Source organism: Lissotriton helveticus, chromosome 3_1, assembly GCF_964261635.1.
Source record: "Lissotriton helveticus chromosome 3_1, aLisHel1.1, whole genome shotgun sequence".
Lineage (NCBI taxonomy): Eukaryota > Metazoa > Chordata > Amphibia > Caudata > Salamandridae > Lissotriton > Lissotriton helveticus.
In genome coordinates this window covers 360,502,677-360,526,500 of record NC_136061.1, presented here as the reverse complement: position 1 = coordinate 360,526,500, position 23,824 = coordinate 360,502,677, and the positions used below count along the sequence as shown (strand labels likewise).

General features: G+C 43.1%; 1 protein-coding gene across 1 annotated transcript; it reads left to right on the top strand.

The window, feature by feature from the left end:
* The first annotated feature begins 5,452 nt into the window (after positions 1-5,452).
* CRYBA1 (crystallin beta A1) lies at positions 5,453-23,591 on the top strand. Its single transcript, XM_078683599.1, is given in 7 exon segments — positions 5,453-5,473; positions 5,475-5,580; positions 10,418-10,482; positions 13,954-14,072; positions 16,037-16,178; positions 20,117-20,259; positions 23,251-23,591. Coding segments are annotated over 7 exon segments (744 nt in total). The 3' UTR covers positions 23,399-23,591.
* Positions 23,592-23,824: the final 233 nt, after the last annotated feature.

Sequence of the window (23,824 nt, the reverse complement as noted above, 5' to 3'; positions counted from 1 at the left end):
CGACCTCCCCGCATGACTACCCCCCCTACCCACGAGCCATGCTGGCTGCGTCTGTGATTAAACAATGTGTTTTAAAATGTAATAAAAAACTGTAGTTTGTAATAGAAAATAGCCATTCCTTGTGATTATTCCAAAACCATCCTCCTTTTTTCTTGACTTAATACATTAATGACTTTTAGTGCTCATTGAAATAAAAAATATATAAAATGAAGGAATGGATTTTATTACTTTTAGCTAAACGTGACATTTGAGAACAGTCAAACAGAAAAAAACTTTAAGAAGCTTACGCGAAGCATTACGTGCAAATATGATGATAGTGTAACAGAGAAATAAAATGGGTAGTGTGGCAAAAGAGGGGGTGACATGAGATCACATGCCTAGCAACTTACAAGGGAGGAATTAATTAGGTTATGTTATATATCAAGAAGGTTACTGTTTTTCTTGTCATATATATGTACTTGTTGTAATTGCTTCCAGAATGACCAGACACTCAACTCCACGTCTAATCTAAGTAAGTAGGTAGAGATTTTAATTGTGTGCCCTGCCCAGCAATGTGGCTGTCACTTGTGTAGCAGGTGTGATGTCACCAGGGCACAGGTGTGCACGAGACCAACTGGCTCCACTAAAGATTGCCTTCTACAACCTATTTTCGTAGCTTGCACTAGGGCTCTAGGTACCCCTGCAACACTAATGGCAGTTAAACTCCCAGCAATACGATACAATCTGAATACTCACCTGTGGAGACTGGAAAACCTATGACCCTCTCTGTTACTGGCCTGATGATTTGGAACCACTGCCAAAAATATCTAAGGAAATAAGAAAACTCAAAATTGCTGTGGACGTCAAGCTGTCAATGAATTCACAAGTGGATAAGGTAGCCACATCAAGCTTTTTCACAATGAAAACACTGCAATGCATCTTCGTGCACCTAGGATTCCCCCACAAATGTCAAGCTACCATCTCTCTTCTCCTATCAAACTGGATTACGCTATTGGTCTATATCATAGATCACCTCTCTCCATCAAATGGGCAGAATATGATGGACTAGTTAGGCTACAACTAGCCAAGAGGACGGGGAGTGAAAGAGCACTTGAGGCGGCCAGGGCGTGGGAACACTTGGTGGGACTATTGAAAGATCCAGACACTGAGAGAGATGACGACACTGATTCGGAAGAGCTGGTACCAGAGTAGACCCTTTATAGCGAGTAGAAGTGGCCATGCGACCCCATTAGAGATATGCAGGAAGAGTGAATCCGAGCGGCAGCCTGTACAAGGCTTTATTGTTTACCGTTTGGAGACCACTGATTACGCACTACTAATGATTATTGAGGAGTATAGAGTGATGGAGGACGTGACATGCCTGGAGGGTGGTGGGAAGGGAATTTAGTTTTAGGGTAGATTTATTAGGAATAGTGATGATGTTTTATATGGGCCTCATTGAGTATTGGAAATAGCTCCCCTCGTTGCAAAGTGCTTATTCTTCAAGAACATAGCAGAGACATCAGGGGGACGTGCCAAAGATCCTATGCTTATACGATTGTCCATTATAATGAGGAGACGGGGACTAGGATTGTGATTTGGGGATTGTCAATGTCTTGCTTTATAAAACCTAATAAAGTTTGTTTAAAAAAGAAATCATAGATTACCTCTCTCAACTATAAGATGATTAGAGAGAATTCAAAATGCTGCTGCTAGACTCCTCCTACATGTAAAGCCACAAGCACACATCTTTTCTGCCTTGAGGGCCCTACACTAGTTACCAGAAGATCCACCTTCAAGCTGATTTGTATCATCCACAAAGCAATACAAAGCAACAAATGCAAACAACCAAAGAAGCCATGCTCGAGAATGGCTCCCTGCCTCAACATTCCTACAGACAAGATAAAAACTATGGGGGCAACATCTTTCTCTGTTTAAGCAGCCAAACCATGGAATTCTTTACCCACAAACATAAGATCTACAGACAACCATTTCAGCTTCAGAAGATTAGGTCCAGAGCAGGTTTTTCCCCACATGCCAACTATACTCACAACACAGCAGTGTACCACAACTGTTTACTCAGACAACACAATCAATGCTGCTCAAGGTATAGAGATGAGGTTGTCGTTGTACATTGAATTATGCTTCCTGTTATAAGCAGATACATATATATAAGGGGAGAAACATTTGTATATTACACCACAAGATACACAAGTATATCAGACCATGTAAGTATTGCTGCTTCTATGTTCATATATTTCCATACGTTGAGGAGTTGATGCCTGCTACGAACACTTTACTAGGTGCGATGTGTATATATGTATGTATAAGTTATTTGATACAAAAATTCATAACACACACAAGATACATGTGCACATCAGACCATTTAATTATTGCTGCTTCTATAAACATATGGGTATTTATATATAGGGGTTTACTCCAGCCACTAAAGCTTCACCAAGCATTGTGTATATATGTTTATAAGTTAATCCAAGTTTTCTAACAACAATATATACTCCCTTCAACCTTTGCCACATCCCTCCTTTCTCTGATTCATCCTAAACCTGACATTCTATGAACTCCCAAACTTCCTTCCCAAATGTCCCCCTCATTTTTAGCCAATTCACCCGACTAAAAGTCACATTCAACCGCTACTTATAAAAATGGGTTACTTCCCATTTCTGAATCTGTTCACTTCCTTTTTTTTTAAAGAGTTTTATATGGCGCGAACTTGACCTGAAGGTATTGGGTTTCAGAGCACTTTACATGAGCACCAGTTGCGTTACATGAGGACACATTCATTTTTTTGTTAGGCATCGGGAGATGAAGTGATTTGTCTAGATTCACAGGATATCGTGCGTCCTTGCCGAAACTAGAACCCGGTTCCTCAGATTTGAGGTTGACTGCCCTAGCCATTAGGCCAACTCCTCTCCCCAAATCCTTCTCTCCCTACTCTACAATCTACTAAACACACACGAAATCAAGAGTACGAACTTAACACAACTTATACATATGGTGAAACAAGCACCTATTACTAATCTACTATCTATTTAACTCTAACCTTGGGTTCCGGAGTAGCATGCTACGCGCCACACCACGCTTCAACGCCTTGTGAGGGCTAGTAAGCGATATATTAATGCAATTTACAATACAACACCAAACCTGCAACACTGCTGGGGAGGGTCAGGCTTGGGTATCACACCAGGAAAGCACTAGAATATTTCTTAAGTTCTTTCAGTGACAATGGCGCTCATTATGATATCGGGCAGACCGCCATCGACAGGCCGCTGGTGGCGGTTCGCACCATTCAGGGCAACGTCCGATTGCCGGCAGGTGGGGGGAAAGATCGCTGCCTCCAACTGGCTCAAGGAGTCCGCCAGGTCGGTCAGTCGGACAGTAATCCCTACAATGAAGGCGGTGCCTGCGCAGGCACCGCTGTTGGATTACAAAGTCCATTTCCCACAGCCTTTTCATGGCGGTCTCTCCACCATGGAAAGACTGTCAGAAAGGAACTTTGGAGGCCCCTGGCAGGGTCCCCGTCCTCCCTGGGCCACCGCTATGTGGCCAGGGGGCACATGTGGTGTCCCCCCCAAACATTATTGTGCTGTGTGCCAGGCACCACATGGTGCCTGGCACATGAATGTTTGCAAACATGCCTTTCTCTACTGCTGCTTGTGCTGCGGCCATTTTCGGGGCCACAGCACAAGCCACAATAGAAAACTGCATGTTTCTGACCGCCTACACAGCAGTCGTATCATAATATGGCGAGTGGAACTGCCGACTACCTGCCGGGCGGCCTCCATCCCGCAGTGATGGCGGTCAGACGCTTGCCCGACTGCCATCGTAATGAGGCCCTACGTTCTTTAGCAAATTTTTCTGAAAACGTGCGGTAAATTACACTGATTTCATTTGTTCAAAATGTTCTAAGGTTGAGCCCCCCACAGAAAGTCAGGTTCTCAGGATTCGCTTGATTACTCAAATCTAAGGCAGGTCGGATGCTGCTCTACTTTTAAAGTTCACCGACTGCCATTGGTAGGTAGAAAGTAGGTACATTTTGACAAGCCACTGGTAGAGGGTGGGAGAGCTCACATTCAGGGAGGGGTGCTACAGCCAGTCTTCCTAAAAGAAGAGTGTCTTCGTCTTGAGAAAAATGGTATTCAGTTCCATGTCGCTGATTTTGACGGAAGATGCCCCTGAATTCAGTATTCACAGACACAGGCTTCCTGACGTGGGCAACAGAGAAGTAGTCAGAAATCAATTAATTGGTTTAAATAAAATATTGCCAGGAATCAAATTGGCAGCCTCCGGCTTTGTGTCTGATGGACAAAAGGAGAGGTTAGGAGAGACGATGGTTAGATAGGAGTTAACGGGATAATAACAATAACCTCAGGTGCCTTTGATCTATCACACCATGACATGCACTAAAGAACCCATTAGTGATTCAGTGTACCGCCTGCGCTGACTGAGTGGAAAGTAGATTATGTGGCTTGCAGTTAAACTTTTTATTGTTTGAGGTAAAATGGGTCCAATAAATAAAATCATAAATAACCCGTAATTCCTCATACCTTAGTCCTGGTCTTTTAAGGCCCTTGCCCCCTCCAACCTCGCTAATCCCAGGCATGGTGTGTGGACCCCTTGGTGGTATGTAATTGCGCCAAAATGTCAAGGTAACATGACTGTCATACAAGTGGCAGTTTTGTGTTATATGAATGCTAAGAACGGTAAATACACATTTTAACAAAATACGAATGTTTTTGTCAATTTCTTAATATAGCTTAATTCTGGGTGTCCAGTCCCTTCTAAAGGCTCCCAATCTGGGCATACAAGGGCACCGCGACACTGGGATAAGTATTATCTGACCAAAATCACACCGTTTTGTTAACTGGTAATGGTGATTAGTCCACATAGCATGTTACAAGTGGGATCTACTGGTTTCAGTTGCTGTCATATGGTTGTTCTGCATCTATTGAACTAATGTAGAGAAAAGTCCATGTTCAGTCTTGTAACTGGTTGTAATTATTTAATGTGGTCTATTTTTTTATTTTAGTATTCGTATATTTAGTCGACATCATTCGCTTCATTTCATAGGCGGGACAAATCCAAGTCGAAGTCCAAAATCCTTTTGCACCAAAGGTAGACGAGCTGGAGTCAGAACCATCTTCCCGGGACCTCAAACGTTGACCGAAATACACACCATGCCCCTCTGAAAATAAAATAGCATAGCACCGCCACCCACACTGCACAGCACACTACAGCATCCCTCACACACAACAGAACGCAACTAACACAAAGAGTGGAAGACTGGTTGGACAAGACGGTCTATGCTCTGTGGCTCCGCACAGAGGTCCCTTCCTTACCGGGGGGAGAGAATGGGAGGCCTAGGAATGGCGTCACTGGTGCCCCAGGGCCGCGCGCGCCCACCAGACCTCACTGTGCGCGAGGCACAGAGCCGCCGATAAGCCCAGAACAAAAGATGGGAATGCAGAGTGCTGACTGCGGGCTTCACGGCCCCGTCCGACCTTGTCTATATAAAGCCCGCCCGGGGCTGGGACGGCATCGGCAGACGCTCCATGGACCGACCAGCACTGAAGAGCCAGCGAGGTGAGTCCGACCGCTGTCCCGACGGGGCGACGATACGACCGACCAATTATATAACATTATGCGTGTATTAGCCATAAGAGCAGATAAACTAGACAGTATTTCTAGGTGAAAGTCGTTGATGAAGCAATTTTGTTTGTGCTCTTCGAGGAGGGTGAGTTTGAGTGGTGTTGACTGTGATCCTATTCAAATAAACGGAATTTAAAATATCATGGCGAGTGAGGAAGGATTCCAGGTTGCATTCCATTCCAGTCAAGGGGACACATTTACTTTGTAATGTTAGTGAAGATGTGTCGAAGGCAGGTGGCCCCATCCAAATGAGTGTGAGTTAAGAGGTTATGTACTTTCACGAACTCTCAGAAACACACCAATTCTCCAAGGAACACCTAAATAGTAGCCATAATTACTAAGCTTGCAATAAAGTGACCACATCACTCCAGTAAGGCAAACAGTGCCATAATGATCTGGACGAAGGTAGTAACCCGAGCTAGCAACTACATTTCTCTGGCAACCATCATGGGGTATATGTTATGTTAGCATTGCAAAAACTGCAAAGGGCTAATTGGGTCAAATGTATCCAGGATTATTTTTATTTATTTGTTTAATATGTTTCTACAGTACTGCTCTACCCAGGGTGTGCGCTAGAGGGCTTTACATAAAAATAAACACAAATAAATGATCTCTGTTTGTACAAAAATGAGAAACTGAATAGTGGAGGCACCGGAAGGAGAAGTGAAAGGAACTAGAAGAGGGTAACAAATTAGTAACTTCAGTGGAAAATAATTTGTCAAAGACAAATAGACCTATGGCACCTTATTGACAAGCTACATTTTGTAATATTTATGTAAGTAGTAATACAGTAATATGTAAGTAGTAATACAGTAGTGTTACTTACCAACAACAAAAAACAATTCACAAATCTACTGGTTCAACGCCTCATCAGGGGTAGTAAGTGCTATATAAACACAGGTGGAAATCTCCACTTCCATCTCTCCTATCTTTCCTATGGGGAGATCTCTACTTATGTAAAATTACTACATTGTAGTAAATGTGTGCGGGAGCAGGAGAAATAGCTGGAAAATGAGGAATGCATACTACAAAAATAGGAGGGGTTTAGGGAGAGGTAAGGAGGGGTTTAGGGAAGGACATGCTGATACAAGCAGCCACCCATATAAGAGTAAGACCGTTACTATTCACAAACTCCACTTCTAGAGTTACAATAACCTAAAAGGCCACAAAACAGTCATAAATACATCTACCACCACACATGGCTTCTCAGAGGTACTGCAACCCCCCCCCCACCCCACACCCTACACACCACACACATACACAGAAATAAAGGAAGCAGGACTCAAAATAGCACAGCTTATGGAATAATGTTAAATAAATTAAACAATTTCAACTTTTAATATATAATTATCACAGTGTTAAAAGTGGGATTAAATTGCAAATCAAATATTTTATCTCATGAAAAATTAATAATGTAACTTTTTTTTTAAATTCACTTAAACGTTAAATAAAAATTCTAAATGATAACTTTTATGTAAATAATAGTAGTTATGCTGGTGAGGATAAGATTTTATTAAAATATAGTATGAAAAATAATATTTGTAGATTAAATTAATATATTTAAATTATCTAAATATTCAATAAACATTTAATTTGATGAGTTAATGCGCTATAACATTTCATATCAATAGTTCCAGGTTGTATTTTATATTAAAATGTTTCACATATATATATATTTTTTAACTAATAGGCTTTATCACCTTTCCCTATACTTTACTATAGGGATAACTCCACTTTAGTGGTGGAGATCTCCCTACAATGGTGGCAATCTCTGAACTGTATTGTATTACAACATTTATATAGCGGTTACTACCCCTAGCCCCTAGGTGGGGCACTTAAGGGCCTGCCTACATGGGTAGCACACTGCACCATATAGGGTACTTGGTTGCAAGTGTGGTGTCTTTGTTTTGACCCTGTGTGGGAAGTGTTTCCATGTTGTGCATGATGACCACCGAGTTGTGGCTATCGTGTTTTAGGACGCAGTGATTTGTAGTGTGATTAATGAAGAGGTGTTAGAGAGAGGCACACAGTTTTATGATTTCTAGTAAGAGGGCAGATTTTAAAAGCTCTGCAGGTCCCTTTACTGTATTTCTTATGATTATAGTCCACTTAGCGGGCTACTTCAAAATGTTGCCCATTCTGAAATATTTTGTTTGATGTTTGTGGACCTGAGCAGGCATAGGATAGAGTGAGAAATGGTGGAGAGATCTGCTGGGATAGACTTTGGCAATATCATCCCACGTCTGATTGTCCTTCTGACCTGTCAAAAAGTGGTCATAGTATCTAACTTGTTGGAAGCTACAGTGGTGGATTAAATTAAACTCCGCCATTTTAAAATCCTGTGCCTAACTCATAAAAGTATCCATGGCGCCAGGCCTGGTTATCTAGCGAAAAAACTTAAAAGATATCAACCAGAAAGAACTTTAAGATCCAGCTCAAAATCTCTTCTCACCCCACTGCGTGTCTGCACCATACGCAACGGGGGTCGATCTTTTTCTTTTCTTGCCCCCCATCTCTGGAACAAGCTGCCGTTTCATCTTACATCTATTGCGGATTACCAGCGCTTCCACAAAGAATTGAAGACGTGGCTGTTTGACCAGAAATAAAGTTAGTTGGTATGACCCCCAGTCTCTGGAATCTCCGCAAGCGCAATGAGACCTACCGGTGATATGTGCGCTATACAAGTTCCTCTGACTTGACTTGACTGGCCAACGGCATGTAGATGATCTCTTCAATTATTCCATGTCTGTTCACAAAACTGGCAACCTACAGGGCGATGGACAGAACTCATAACATTTTGTGTTATCAAAGCATAAGACTGTCATGCAGTATAAGGGAATTATTATGCAACCTGTATGAACTACAATCAACTGACCAACCAACCACTGAGTGGTATTAACGTTAGTGTGGGCCAGGGGGTCTTATAGTATATTGTAGTTGCAGTATATAGCACTTTCCCGGTGGTGGGGATCTCCTTTGCCTTAATGGTCTCCATGCACTGTTTCCAAGAAGTGGAGACGTAATTCTACACTTAGGCGTAAATCTACATTTAGAAATTGGTTACTATTAAAAATGGTGACTATCAAAAAAAGGTGTAGATTTACATCTAGAGTAAATTTACAAATAAGTAAATCTGGCTGTGTAACTTTACTGGGATGAATAGAACCCATTGTCTCAAGTGAATGTTATGGAGAAACTAATATTAGAGATATCAGCATGATGGTTAGATTGTAGCACTAATTTAATTTAATTTAATTGCGGGTTTATATAGCGCTAGGAATCGACTCCCGGAGGAGTATCTCCACGCTTCGACCGCTGGGGAGCCCGTCCTGGCTCACCCTGAGAGATGGTCCCTGATGGGTATCTCTAAGGTGCGACCAAGCATCCCCGGCGGTCTGGGGGGGCCGTTGTGAAGATGAGGCAAGCTGATGCCCAGAGTTGCCGAGTGTGGTTTCTGACTAGAGTAGGCACCGAGGCGAGAATTATCGAGTCCTCTGACCCTGGTCCACGACCCTGCCGCGTCGGGAATCGAACCCTGGTCCCGGGCCGTTCTCTGCTTACGGGTCTGCCGCCTCTAACCAGTGAGCCACACTTCTCCACTGGTTGCAAAAAAGTGATTGAACAAGAAAGATGAAATGTTTTGTCCTAAACTTAAGGAGATCACCTCCACAGCACAGGAGCTTCTCCTGAGAATGAATGTCATGCAGCCTAGTGGGAACGGACTCCAGTCTTAGATAGTCTCTTACTTGTAAGAATTTGTTTCTTCCTAAGAGTGTCAAAGAAGTTGAGCGATGAGAAGTTTGTTGGTGATGGAGCACCTTGAATATGATGCAATCCAATTTGCAAGTAACTTGGGCTTCAGTTGGGAGCAAATGGAGATCTCTCCGCGCCACATGATATCATCAAACGTTCTCTTTTTAAGAAGTCCAATCACTGCAGTGTTACCAACAAAACCAGCAGAAGGCTGAAAAATGTACAAACCGGCTATATACACCTTCATTCACCTTTTTTATAGTGCCTGTTGTATTAATTCTAAACAGCCCCCAAAGTTCCAGCATCACCTGCAGGCACAGGTGAAGAACCGCAGGGAGAAGGGGTTCACCGACAGCTCACTCAGGAAGTTGATATACAAAGATGATCAGTACTCAAAGGAAATAGAGAAAGGACATGGACACAAAAATAAATGATACTGAGAAGCTAGATAAAAATGAAGGCCCTTGGGCTTAGTACCATTGTCTCAGAATGGCGGGCTTGTGCTACAGAATAGAGGGGGGAAGGTGCTTGGCATGTATCTACATGTAAAACCATAGCATTGAGACAGCCTCATGCAGTCAGAAATATATCAAGATGCTTAAGCCCCGGTCAGCATGTCACAAGTCTCTTTCTATGGCTGGTTCACAATGTTAGCCCCCTCAGGCTACAAACCTGCAAACCTCACTGTAGCTGAGCAAGGTACCTTGGGCCCTAACATAAGCATGGAAAATGGACACCCTATTCTTATTTTTATAAATGTAAAACCATGGGGCCCAGTGCCACTACACCATTGATAGCAACACAACTCAAACATCCTCTGTAATTCAGCATGTATTGTCTTTTTATTGCTCTTTGTTTAACTCGTTCATGTTCAATAATCATGTCTATTAGTGAGATAAATGGTCTGTCAAAGATTGGGGTATAGTGTGGGAGCGGTGGGTTCCCTGGGGTGAAATCGTGAATGCATGAAACAAAATGTTGCTCATTTTCATTTGTACTTTCATTTTACCATTCACAGAAAAGCCCATATCTGAGAAAATGGCACAGATAAATCCAGTCCCACTCCCCATGGGGCCATGGAAGGTATGAACATATTTTGTATATTTATGATACTTGAGTTATGATGAGTTTATATGTTCAGAGTGATGTTATGTTATCAGGTGTCTTGTTCAGTGGGAATACAGCCTTGAACGTTTCCTGATGCTAGAGCATAAGAGAACTGGAATCCAGCAGCCCTAACCAGATTTTACTAAATTCAAACTTAGACAGACACATTTTCAGATGTTTGCGGCATCTGCTCAGCTCAGGCATAAGAGTGGCAGGGGAAAGTTAGAAAAGTCAGATCCAAAGTAGGAGAAACTTCTGACACCAAGTCTGAGGCAATAAAACGTGTGGCTATTTTAAGGGCAGTGACCAGAGGGATCTTTTAGGATGCACTGTGGATCTCTGACTTTGAGAAGCAGAAGAAGCATGGCAGGTGATGAAACCTTCATTATCACCAAGGACAGGGAGGTCCAAACCTAGTTACTGAAGAAGACACCATCTCGAAGTTCTCGATTACAGGGACAGACTGGGTCAGTAGCTGCTGCATGCAGGATTCTGCCCACTAGGCGCAGGAGGGCCCTAGATTTTGATGAACGGCCACAGCACCTACAGGCTACATTATGAAATGTGGCCCAAGGATTTAATAGGTGTGTGTGCCTTTTTTTTGCAGCCACGGGCACTGTAATAGAAATCATGCCAGGGCTACATGTGGGCATGCGCGACCGCACGGAGGCATTCCCTGATTTGCATGGGGACATGATCCCATGCAAATGAGCAACCACTTTGCCTCTGCTCCTATGCAGTATTACAGATGCAGGCATAGAGGCCATCATGTAGTGCACTGACTGTGCGTCACATAGGGGCGGCACACAGTCAGCGCACTTCCCAAGGGGCACCTCTTGGAAGAGTAGAAAATGGGTTCTATGGATCCCTCCAGCACACTACGAAGGGGGGTGCTGTCACTCACTACAAAGGATGCATAGCCGCCTACACTGTCAAAGGCGGATTGCTGCCTTAAAACAGCCAGCCTGTCGTTCACTAATGCACTACCCCCTGCAACTCTTACCAGGTGGTGTGCCCTGCCCCTTATTGTTCTCAATTCACAGAGAATATCTGTCCCGTCCCACAGGGATCTTCCTGAGTCCCACATTTTTCAATATCTACGTGGTTCGTCTAATCCACGTATTTAATCTGAGATTCTATGCTTACACAGATAGTACTCAACTCATCCTGAGGCTAGATGGAAACACAAATATTTATTTTATATGTGTCAGTTTAAAAGTGGGCTATGTGCAGCAGTCAACTGGATGCAGGTCAGCTCCTTTGTCTAAACACATACAAAATAGACATATTACAGTTTTCCTCAACTCCACTCCATGGTCATCTACTGGGTGGTTGTTGCACGTAGTCCCTCTCCAGTCCAGATGGCCCGATATCTGAGCGCCTTGTTTGACAACCATCATTCTTTTGGGGCCTCGCTTCAGCAGACTCACCTCTATATGTTTTCTTATGATGAAAATGATTTTAAAAAATCACACTCCTTCCCTTTTCTTGTAGTTACACTTTGACCCAGGCCCTGGTCACATCTAAATTGCATTGCTTTATTGGATCCAAAATGTCACATGCTGCCTTGCTCCGGGTGTAAGCAAGCAAGGTTAAATTTGAAGAAGTCTCAAACACCTCCATTGACATCCAAGCAGTGCTGATTTTTGCACCCTTATTTGACCTCTCTTTGGAAGCCTTATTTTCCTTTCAGGCTTCTGTGCTTAACCCACGCTGCATTGGTGCAAATCCCAAAACATAAAAAGGCCTGCATGGCCAGTTGCTATTTTTTAGTGGTAACTGGTAAAGCAAGGAAAGCACTTCTGCTCCACTTCAGATGTGAACTACATCTTATAAAGTTTTGAAAGCTTCTTAAAACCCTTCTCTTTTCGTTCAGATTTTTTTTACTTGAGTTTTACTCACCATCCTGTTATGCTAGCACCAGAATACCCTATTGCTGGGTAATTGTTATGTTTTTCAAAATGTTTATTCATTCAACCAATAATCTAATCATTCACGGGCCAGATTTACTAATTTGTCATGCACCACAGCGCAGCAACCACATTTTTTGTGCTGCATTGTGCAAGGGAAATACACAATGCTGAGTCATATTTACAAAGCCTGGCCTGCTGCTGCTGTCATCCCTTGTGCTTGCACACAAGCTGACTGCCTTGCATGACGCGCAGGGACATATGTACAATACAATGTCGGGGCACGGAGCTGTGCCAAATTTGACAGCGCTGCGCTCTGACATTTACAAAACTCAGGGATGTGCTGTAATTACAACAATACGGCACACCCCTGTGTTTTCTCTACTGCTGGTGCTAAAGTAAGCTGCCTATCGCCACGAAAGCACTGTTGCATCATAGTGCAAGGGTGCCTGCGTTGCAGGGAATTATTATTTATGTGCAGGAATGGACACCATCCTACAAAAAACAATCCATAATAGTGATGTTACGTCTACGTGTGCAGCATAATACAGCTCACATAGAAGCAGCAAATTGTCATTATTTAATGATTGCTTATATGCAAGATGTCTCTTCCTGCACATAAAAAATTCTTAATGACGTTTTTCTCTTTCTATTTGTGCTGCAGAATGCAGCACTCATCGAGAAAAGCAAAAATGAGGAGAAATAAAAGTATTTCTCCTCGTTTCACCGTTCTTACACCTGCTGTTGCATGGAGTTCGTTGTTGGCGCTGCCTCAGATTTACAGATCCTTGTAAATCTGGGGCAGCGCCAAAAAGCAATGTGTGTTGTAGTTGAATGCCTGCAGCAACACCTCCTGCACGCCCTTTTCCTGCTAATTGATGCGTGTGAAGGGGCAGTATTTACTAGGCAGTGTTAAGCCACAAAGACGTGGTTCAACGCTGCTTTGTAAATATGGAGAAGGGCATAGCGCCGCCAGAGCATCGCTAAAAGTGACATTCTGGTGGCGCTATCCCCTTGTAAATAAACCCCACAGTCTACCACCCTAGTACAGAGGTGCGTATCCATTGTCTATTATAGGATTTGTACAGGGAACATACCCTTCCACTATACATTCATTTGCCTAGACAAACTCAGAAGAATTCTATGCATTGGATAGATTTGTGCTGTACAGTACAGGACACACGCAGAGCAGGTTTTTGAGAAGAAAAAACATTTTTCCCTTGTTAATGCCTGTTTTAAGGAGATATTAGTTTTTGATGCAACTATCTGAGTAAATTAGACTTTGCGTTGAAACCTATGAGTATTTGTGCTGATCCGCCCCAGCGACACCACAATAAGGCCCCCCATGATACATAGCAGAGCAAAGGGGATTTCGTGCGAAATCTTTCCAACGCACACCAGCTTTTGTTCTGCCTATTAAATACCCTTGCCAGACTTTGCGTTGTTTTACGTCAATTTGCATCGCTTTGCACCAGCACAATGTTTAGTAAATCTTGGCCCATGTATGCTTAGACTGCTTTTGGTTTCTGTCTTCCAGATCACCGTGTACGACCAAGAAAACTTTCAGGGCAAGAGGATGGAGTTCACAGCAGCGTGCCCAAATATTATGGAGTGCAGCTTCGACAACATCCGCTCCCTGAAGGTGGAATGTGGCGCGTAAGTAGGCTGAGTCCAAGCATTCACCGCCAACATGAGACTAAACAGTTTAAAAGAACAAAAACTATGGGTGGAATTCCTGAATCAATCTCAAATCTCTGGTAATTACTCTGAGGTATATTCAAGTCCATTTTTAGGTCTCGCTGGCGTTGCAGGGCAAAGCCCTGCCGCCAACGAGACTTATAGCTGCCTTGCTCCCTGCCAAGGGAGTCAGAGCAGTGAGCGAGCAGATACAGACCTGGGCACGAGCCGACCCAGGTCTGTGAACGCGCTTGAAAGTGGAGCAGCTTGTGCACGTTTGTTGCACGTCAGGCGTCCCAAGCGCCGCCAGACCAATTATCCCAGCATGAGACTTCACTTCCTCAGGCGCTGCAAGACCAATTATCTCAGCATGAGTCTCCACTTCCTCAGGCGCCAGCAACAATTATCACAGCAGGAGACCCACTTATCCCAGCATGTCAACAGGCGCCTCAGGCTGCTGGAGCACTCAACTATAATTAACGCACATTTGAGTGCTCCAGCAGTGTGGGGCGCCTCTCGGCATGCTGTGATAATTGAGCAGGCATATTACTGGTTTTGTGAATGCTCCCATGCTGCAGTTTCACTTTAACAGCGGCCAGGCCCCTTTCTTTGGAAGCGGCTGGTCTAAAGAAAGGGACGCAGCCTCTATGAATGTGAAAGTGCTGCATGGGCACTAGTAATTTGCAATCCAATAGATCTCGCATTTGCGAGAGTTTAAGCTATCGCATTGCCAATAGCTCAAACTCTTGCAAAATGCGAGACCTATTGCATTGCAAATGCTTGTTGTTTTACTCACTCTGCTCCACTCGTCCCCAGATATGGAGCATCCATATGAAAATCAGCCTTGCTCTTATACCACTAGGAACAGTACTGCCAAGCCAGTTCGCAATGTTCATGAAACAAAGAAACTATCTGATATAGTACATCGAGGAACAATTGTAAAATAACAGCAAGTACGAAAGGTGTTTTAGAAAAGACCCCTTTATGTGCACTTAAATACTGTAAAAGTCTTTATCGTATAAGACTAAAAACATTGAGGCAGATTTACAAGCCCCTTGCGCCACTTTTGCGTCACTTTTAACATGGGGACAGTGACGCAAAAGTGGTGCAAGGGGCTTGTAAATCTGCCCCATTGAGCGGTTTAATGGTGCATACTGCAGACCAAATATCATGGGATGCTCATCGTCTTCCAAATTGAACATGCTATGATTCTCTGATTAAAAAATCACACAGAAAAGATATTATTGTGTAGACAGCTTCACACAATTCATCATTTCCAGGGTCACTGACTTTCTCGGGCTCAAAGATTTAATATTCACAGTTTTCCCAATCCTGCAGACAGGAACACCTTGTCTATTAATCTATTACAGAAAATGTCCAATAAGTAAGCTGCATCTAAGCTTCCAGAGCTGTGCCACTGCTGATTTAAAGCTATGTCACAGCTCGTATTTATCCCTTCACATATATCCCTCATTTGTAGTTTTTTCTCCAGCATAGATAATACACGAAAGGGCAGATTTACAAGCCCCTTGCGCCACTTTTGCGTCATTTTTAACATGGGGAAAGTGATGCAAAATTGGCGCAAGGGGCTTGTAAATCTGCCCCTAATTGTTTTACTGGCATGAAAAAATCTTTGTGGAACACTTTTGTGCATGGCGCCTCCTGACATGTGTTGTCATCCATTTAAAATAATGTCACTAAAAGGCTTATTTTATTTTTCTGCCCCTGTCTATCTGGGCAAGGTGGTATGTATGGTGGTACTTGTGTAGGACGACCTGGTATAGGGTTAGGCAAAGGGTTGCGTCAGCATCCTTTCTGAGCTGGTGGTGGAACCCAGTCTGTCCCTGTATGCCGACCTTGCTCCTACGTCAACACCTACTCAGTGATGAGGTTGTCTGTATCAGGGTGCTCTGCCATCAGCAATGTCTTGCTCTTTGTTGCAGTTGGGTCGGCTATGAGCACACAAGCTTCTGCGGGCAGCAGTTCATCCTGGAGCGAGGGGAGTACCCACGATGGGATGCCTGGAGCGGCAGCAATGCTTACCACATCGAGCGCATGATGTCCTTCCGCCCCGTCTGCTCAGCTGTAAGTACAAGAGAGTTTTGTTCAGAAATAAGCACATTATGAGCAGCTCAGCAGCGAGCTGGGAACCATTCTGGAAGGGTGGTAGTTTCACATTTTGTGAGGTTGTTACACATCTGTGCCCTAAGATCTGTAAAATCAATATGGGCAAAGGGATATCTATTGCATGTATTATGCAGGTGTCCTGAATGAGGTGTAACATCCCACCTTCCTCTGAAGCTGCTCATATAAATGTTGCGTTCCACTATTTTCTTTACATCTGCTTCCAGATGTGGAGGCTTACTCACCCACAGCAATGCTAAGACCCACTAATACATTAACAGCACAACCCTACCTCAAAATGTCATCTGCCCATGACATCAGTGACTCAAAACCTGCCTCAATCTAATCCGGACCTAGATGTCAGTCTCCTGCAGAACACTTGCATTCATACTGCTAGCCAACAACAACGAACAACCAAACAAGAGTGGTTATCTGGAATGACCTAGATGTCTTCACAGTCAAGGCAAGCCAGTTGGATTCACCCCTGGCCAACTTTTTTTCATAAAGAATATCACCAAGGCAACCATGGTATCAGCCATTCCTCCTGAAAAAAATGAAACTACCTACCCAAAACCAATTTCAGGAAAATGGTTGAAAGCCGTAGTCCAATCCCAGTTGGTTGGAAGCAATGCTTTGCTCAACACTCTTCCAGTGACCATTCTTGCACCACGGTGAGGAAGCAACATGCTGCGGTATAAATGGTCTAAGGCGTGAAGAAGTTCAACACCATCACTCCAACCCCAGAGGAACTACATTGACTGCTAATTCTAGCCCAGATCTTTTTCAATATTGGCTGCATCATTTCAAGGCCTTCAGACACAGCACCCCAATATACCTACAAGAGAAACTAACCACCTCAGATGATGAAGGGCAAACCAGGAGCCAGAGCAAGGGCATCAATAGACTGAAGATGAAGCAAAGCCTGAAGGAAAAAAACAGAAAGAAGGCCTTCTCCATCCATGTGATCAGCATCTTGATGCAACATCCCCATCACCATTAGAATGGCTCCAACCCACCTGCAATTCAGAAAGACCATTACCTCGCTAATTTATAGGGAAACTACATTAAGTTGTCCCCTTGTAGATGGTCAAGAAACGCAGCCTACGGCCCATGCCCTATATGTAGCGCTCCTTTACTATACAGTTAGGTTGGTGCAATACAAATATCACCACATAATGCATGCAGTAAACCCATCGTGCCACCCATGATAGTTTGGCATCTTGGCTTAGGAAGGAGAATACTTTAAATGTGAGAACCTTGCCTGTTAAGGTCAAAATCTAGAGGTCAATCGATGTTGGCTATAGACAGTTCACGAAATGTGTAGCTTCTGCTTTCTCAATACTTTTTAGAAAATAGACCCTGAAGACTAACCTTGCACATATAGCAAGATTGGTCTGTCTACCTGTCCCCCCACGCCTTTTCATGAAACTTCTGGGGATGACCAGACCTGTTTTAAGTGGGTGATGACTTCTGCTATGGGACTGAGTAATGTAAATAACAAATGTGTGAATGTATAATGCATGTTCATGGTGAGAAGTGCACAGGCTCATTTGCATCAGCAGATGCACCTTTAGAAAGTATCAAACTCCCATTAAATCTTAATACGCTGTTTTATTTTGTGTGGTTTTTGTTTGGTGGAGAAGTTGACGGCCTCTGGGAGCTCTGGTTTGTGAGGCTTCCCAACTCTTTTAAGTGTTGACACCTTCTGCCTAACAAAATGTAAGCGGTAGGAATTCCCCTACAGAAGATAGGGCTTGGAGTCTTTTGTCTAACCTCTGTGAGCGTGATGAAGGAGGTGTGTTTGCTGGAGCTGTGTTGGTTGTGTGAGACTGTTCTGTTTATTTTCTCTTCTTAGGCACAGGAAATCATAGAGACCTCAAGGTTTTGGTGCATCTAGTGTGTTCTGTTCAGTTGACTATATTGAGTTCGAGTATAGATTCAGCATGTTGGCTGTATTGAGTTCAGGTTCTTATTTTGGCTTGTATGTGCAGGTGTAGAGATTATACAGCTTCAAACCACTTTACGGCACCGAAGGTGGAGGGGCCATGATTGAAGGGAGCAGGTCAGAAACAGAGAGTTCTGTACCTCAGTCTCCTCATCCCTGGGAGCATTTAGGAATTTGTGAACTGAAAAGATACACTTTATATAGGATAGGTAATTTTCATTTCTAGAAAGAAGCAGCTACCCTACCATAGCCCTGCTACAGTACTTCCCCGCTGAGCTGGAATTAGGCTTTGACAGAAGCAGCTTGAGGTATCTCACCATACATGCTCCTGGCACATGCCTGGATGGGCACCAGAAGCTGTGCTTAGTGGGGCTTTAGATGTGCCCAAGAGAGAGTAGTGGAACCCTGTCTATATATCTCTTCCTTCCACTAGGTCTAGAAATAGATTACATATATGGGGATTTAAACACTCTCAAATGAGGACAGGCCACCATGTGTCTCTTTTGAATGCCCTCCGTGCCTGCAAGCTCTGGGGTTTTGTTGCCTGCCTGATGGGGATGTCAGTGGTGCAGTGGTAATTGGGCACCTCTCAGTTCCGTGATTGGTTCCTCTAGGAATGACCAGTGTTTTCAATGGGCAGGTACTGGGGTGATTAGTGCGCTATACAAATCTCTGATTGATTGATTGATTGAGTTCTGAATACCTGCATATCTTTCATTTGAAAAGAAGAGTACCTGCACTTCTCAGCACTGTTGCAGTACATTTAATGGGAGAGTACTGACACTTCTCAGGAGAAAACAGGTATCCTAAATAGTGAGCGCCTGCACTCCTATATTTCCATTTAAAGCACTGGGAAAGGCCTAGGTATAAGGTGACCAGGCAGTCCTCATTTGCTGGGCCAGCCATAGTTTTCCACCATCTCTCCTGGTAAATTAAGCACGTCTCGGGTTTCATAGAGGGTCGAGTGAACACAGAAGCAGGCAAGTTCATCTGTATTCCATGTCAAGAATTAATTGATAGCCCTTATCATAAAAGCACACATTTGATACTGTGTGTAAAAGTTGCATTTAATTCCCTTAGTGCCTCATTGCCTGTGTTTTTCCTATGTTGGTGAGTGCTTTCATTTATGTCATCCTGTATCCCTCAGTCGATGCAAAATTGCAGTCCTAATTCTAGGTTTGTCTGATGTCCCAATTTTTGGTTTTCATTTTTTTCCGCTACCAGCCTAGCCCAGACATTTCCTGTATGCCTTCCGAGACTGCAGCTGCCCTTGAAGGCTGTGCATAGGTAGTGTCAGTATAGTGAGTTACATACTCAGGACCACCTCCTTAAACGCGTCATTTTGAGCAAACTGGATCCAGTGAGGGAGATCTGTTTGCGCTGTTGAGGCATGGAGGAGGGAGAAATGTAAATACTGAATTGTGCTGCTGAGCAAAAAAAATTGGAGACAAGTTTACAGGGCGTTATCGTCTCAGTTTTTGGAGTGAGTGGGATTTTTTGTGTGGCTGAGATGCAATTGACACTGAGGGCCTGATTATTAAAGAGCCTCTGCACTCTTGATACAGGTCCTATCTGCCTGTTAAGCAATGTCCTGATTTTTAGTAGTTCTGTATGCTGTGTACCCAAATTTTACCATGGCCTAAATATGTAAATAATTATTATACACATTTAACAATGGCATCTTCTAGTACAAGCAGGCAAACTGACCATTAGAGAGATTTCCTGATTGGCCAGCTGACACTGCAAAGTAGGTTGGGACAGGAACAGTTAGTTACATATCAGGTACAGAGAGATTTCTGACGTACTCTGCCTCCGCAGTTTATTTCAGAAGCATTGGCCTTCAGAAGAACATTGCAAACATTTCCCACTCGAGTGGCTTCCACACTCGCTCTGTCTCTTGACCTTTCTCAGCAGATGACTTCTACAATCTTTCCCTTCTTGTTACCACCTACAGAGTCACAAGGAGTCCAAACTGGCCATCTTCGAGAAGGAGAACTTTATTGGGCGCCAGTGGGACATGTGCGATGACTACCCCTCTCTTCAGGCCATGGGCTGGTGCAACAACGAGGTTGGAGCAATGAAGGTCCAGTCTGGCGCGTAAGTGTCCTCCTATTTACTTTCCTCCTGTCATCTCTGAAAATCCGAGGAAAGGTTTTGTGTCTAAAAATGCAAACCCTCATTAACATCTTCTTGGCTAAGACTCTGAAAACGGCAGGAGAGGGGGAAACGAGAAGTTACTGACCAGAACACTTGCTTCCAATTCTACAGGGACTGATTCTTACTTAATAATACATTATTTTGAAGGTTGTATGTAGAGCATTGTGCCCAGTTCTCGTTGCCCCCCATCCTGGAGTAGTATGTTGCATTCTAGGGACCTTATTTGAAGAATCGTGTCCATTTCAAGAGGCTTCTTCTAAATTATAGTTTTGTGCTCTTTGGACCCATTTACAGTAGTGTGTCCGTTTCTGGATTATTGATTTGTATTTATCTGTGAAAATTAAGTATTTTGACAGAAATGCTAATAGTTATCAAAAATAGTACTAAGGAACAGAGTAGTCAACGGTTACAGGAACCACACGTGCGATTGAGAAATACAGATAAAAATAATTTTAGTGAGAGAAGGGAGAATTTGAAACGGTCGGCTTTGGGCCATTTAGCTGGTTGGAGTTCCTTGGAGAGGAATCACCAAGGCCATGTAAATGTGCAGCGGGACCAGGAGTGAAAAGGCTCTGAACTGAGACATTGCATATAAGGAATTAGAGCGGCTAGAAGATGCAGCTTGGCGACGCAAATAATGCTATGAGCATTAGAGATTGATACTACTTATCGTGTAGGGAGGTGGTAAGTTGGTAATCATCTTCACAACTAAGTTGAGGAACTTGATTAGACACTAGGAACAGCCTTCATCGTGGTGATGTTGTGATGTTGGTGCGGCACAAAGTGAACAGTGCATTTGTAGCAAAGGTGATATATATGGAGTTAACACATATTGGCGGAGACCAAAACTATTGGAATAATTTGGTTCATTTCAGAGTATTGAGCTGATTGGAGATATGGTTGATTGAAAAAAGGGGTTTGCCAGATTCTACGTAGGTTGAGGAGTTGGAAGCAAGGAGCTGCTGCTGTACACATGATGATGGAGGACCATTTCATCGGGGTTTAAGGTGCACATTGAAGTTCTCGCGCAGAGTCTACATGTTAAAGTGTACATAGGGCATTGTGACTAGTTCTGAAGGTGTTATCTATGTCCAGTTCCGGGCAGAGCACATCAAAATAATAAATATAGATTAGAAACAGTCTAGAATTAAACTACCAGGATGTGCAAATAGGCCAATCATGACAAGTGAAAGAGCAAATATTTACTTATTTATTTATAAAGTGCTTATTCACTCATATGTATATTGGCGAGAGGGAGCATGAAAAAAAGGAGAAATGGGTAGCTTTGCTTTGAATTAAACATTTTTTCTAATCATAAAGATTACACTGATGGACTTTCAAAGCCTCTCAACTGCATCACAAAAGAAAGCTCAATCATGGTGAACCCTGAAAAACTGTTGCCATCTTTAACAGAAAGTCATGATGCAAATCTGCTTCCTTTAGAATGTAGTACTATTTTGAGTTTTTGCTTTGAATCATCTAATCTACACAAAATTAATTTACAAGTGAGAATATGCCTTTACATATCTCTACTTTGATTCTGGGGTGATATCTCTCAATACACCTCTACATCAGATAATTATAAGTAATCACTCTTTTTGAATGCACTTTACATTTGATGGCCCTTTTTGATTTGTCAACTCGCCCTGATGCCCTGACCATTTACATCCCAGCAGAATGTATTAAAAGGCCTCTGCACCTGTTGTTTAAGAAACCTTTTAAGCTTTAAAATGTGACTTCATTCCATCAGATCATAATGACTAATACCAGATAGGAATTTGGGAAATCAGGAATTAATTGCCATAACATGTAGGATGAGATTATTATATACTTGTTACTTCCCTCATCGCAACTCTTTAATTACTGAGAAGCTGCATCCACCTCTAAGGACAGTCACCCCATAGCTAACTTTTCTATAGTTTAACTTAATGTTCCTCTCTTCCTGGCACCGCTGTCACACCCCAACTTATCCCTAGAGACCAGGGGTTTGATCCGGGATTCGATACCTAAGTACATATGCAGGTATGCCCAATTAACATTTTACCTGTTCATCCATAAAGATAAGAGAAAACAGATGACCAACCCAAAAAAATTCTGTAAAGAAAGCTCTTACATCTCTATCGTAGATATAACTTTTGCACTTTAACCAGTTGTGCCTTCGAATAGGCTCTCTCGAGGGTTGGTAGTAGTGAGTTCCATCAAAGTTTCTAAGTAGAGGTTAAATATATTCTTAGAGATGGTGTCAGGAATGGATGGTGCATTTTACGACAACTATTAAACAACAACCGGAAAAACTGTAGGTTTTGCCATGGCAGGCTAGTATGATGGTTAAATATATTTCTTTTTTTTTTAATTATAAGCATGTACTACACAAAAAAGGAAACACAAAACATGCAGCAACCTAAGCCTCCAGCCATTGGCATGAATAAATATGTAAAATTAATAAAACAAAAAAAAAGTGCATTTAACTAAAATGGAACAGTACCTGAGATTAAAGAAGTAGAAAGAAAAAAAAACATTGGGAAAGTTTACCTAGCCCGAGCACAGAAATGCACTTCTTTTTAGGCTAATAGACACAAGTAATCAGGCGAAATGCTGTCACTCATAGCCCAAGAGAGCCAATGCTGAAGTGGGCTGACCAATTGCCCTAGTCAGTGGTGGATGGACGCAAAATGCAAAAGACGATTGAACAGTCTAAGGGAAGCAGTGTGATGTTCCAAAGCCCCTATATTTATGTATAAATGTATGTATATCTTATTTATGATTTTTGGGGACTCCGTGACGCTGGTGAGACAACTAAATCTGCCTCCAGGTCAGAAGTAAAAGGATTGAAAAGAGAGTGGATGAGAATGCATGTTGTGTTTTCTTCCAAGTGTACTAAACATGCCTCTAAAGTGATGTATAATGGATCTTCAACTCTTACTGTTGCAGCTGGGTTTGCTACCAGTACCCTGGGTACCGCGGGTACCAGTACATCCTGGAGAGTGACCACCATGCCGGAGAGTACAAGCACTGGAGGGAGTGGGGCTCTCACGCCCAGACTTTCCAGATCCAGTCCATTCGGCGAGTCCAGCAGTAGGCATGCAGCGTCCTCACTTGGACACCACCACCACCTTGGCCGACCAAAGACCACCGGCTCCACTCGGACTGCTCAGGTGCTAGCGGGCCCTGAAATACAAGACTGAAACGCACATGAGCCCAAGCTTGTTACTGTGCACGCTTCCAATGGGTAACACCTGTGGATTAATAATAAACAGCATTGTAGGACCCAACCTTTCGCAAATGTGTCCTTTCATTTCATTCATTTTTCTATCAAGGCATTTATAACTCACCCAAAATGGTGTGGTGTGTACACTGCAAGATGATGCCAAACTAATGCTTATTGTTTAACATTAAACTATCTACGTCACCAAGGATTGTGCAGACCCCCCACACCCTCCCTCGCCCAAACATGTTAAGCAGCATACCATCAAAAACTCCTAGAAAACATATCATAACACAAATT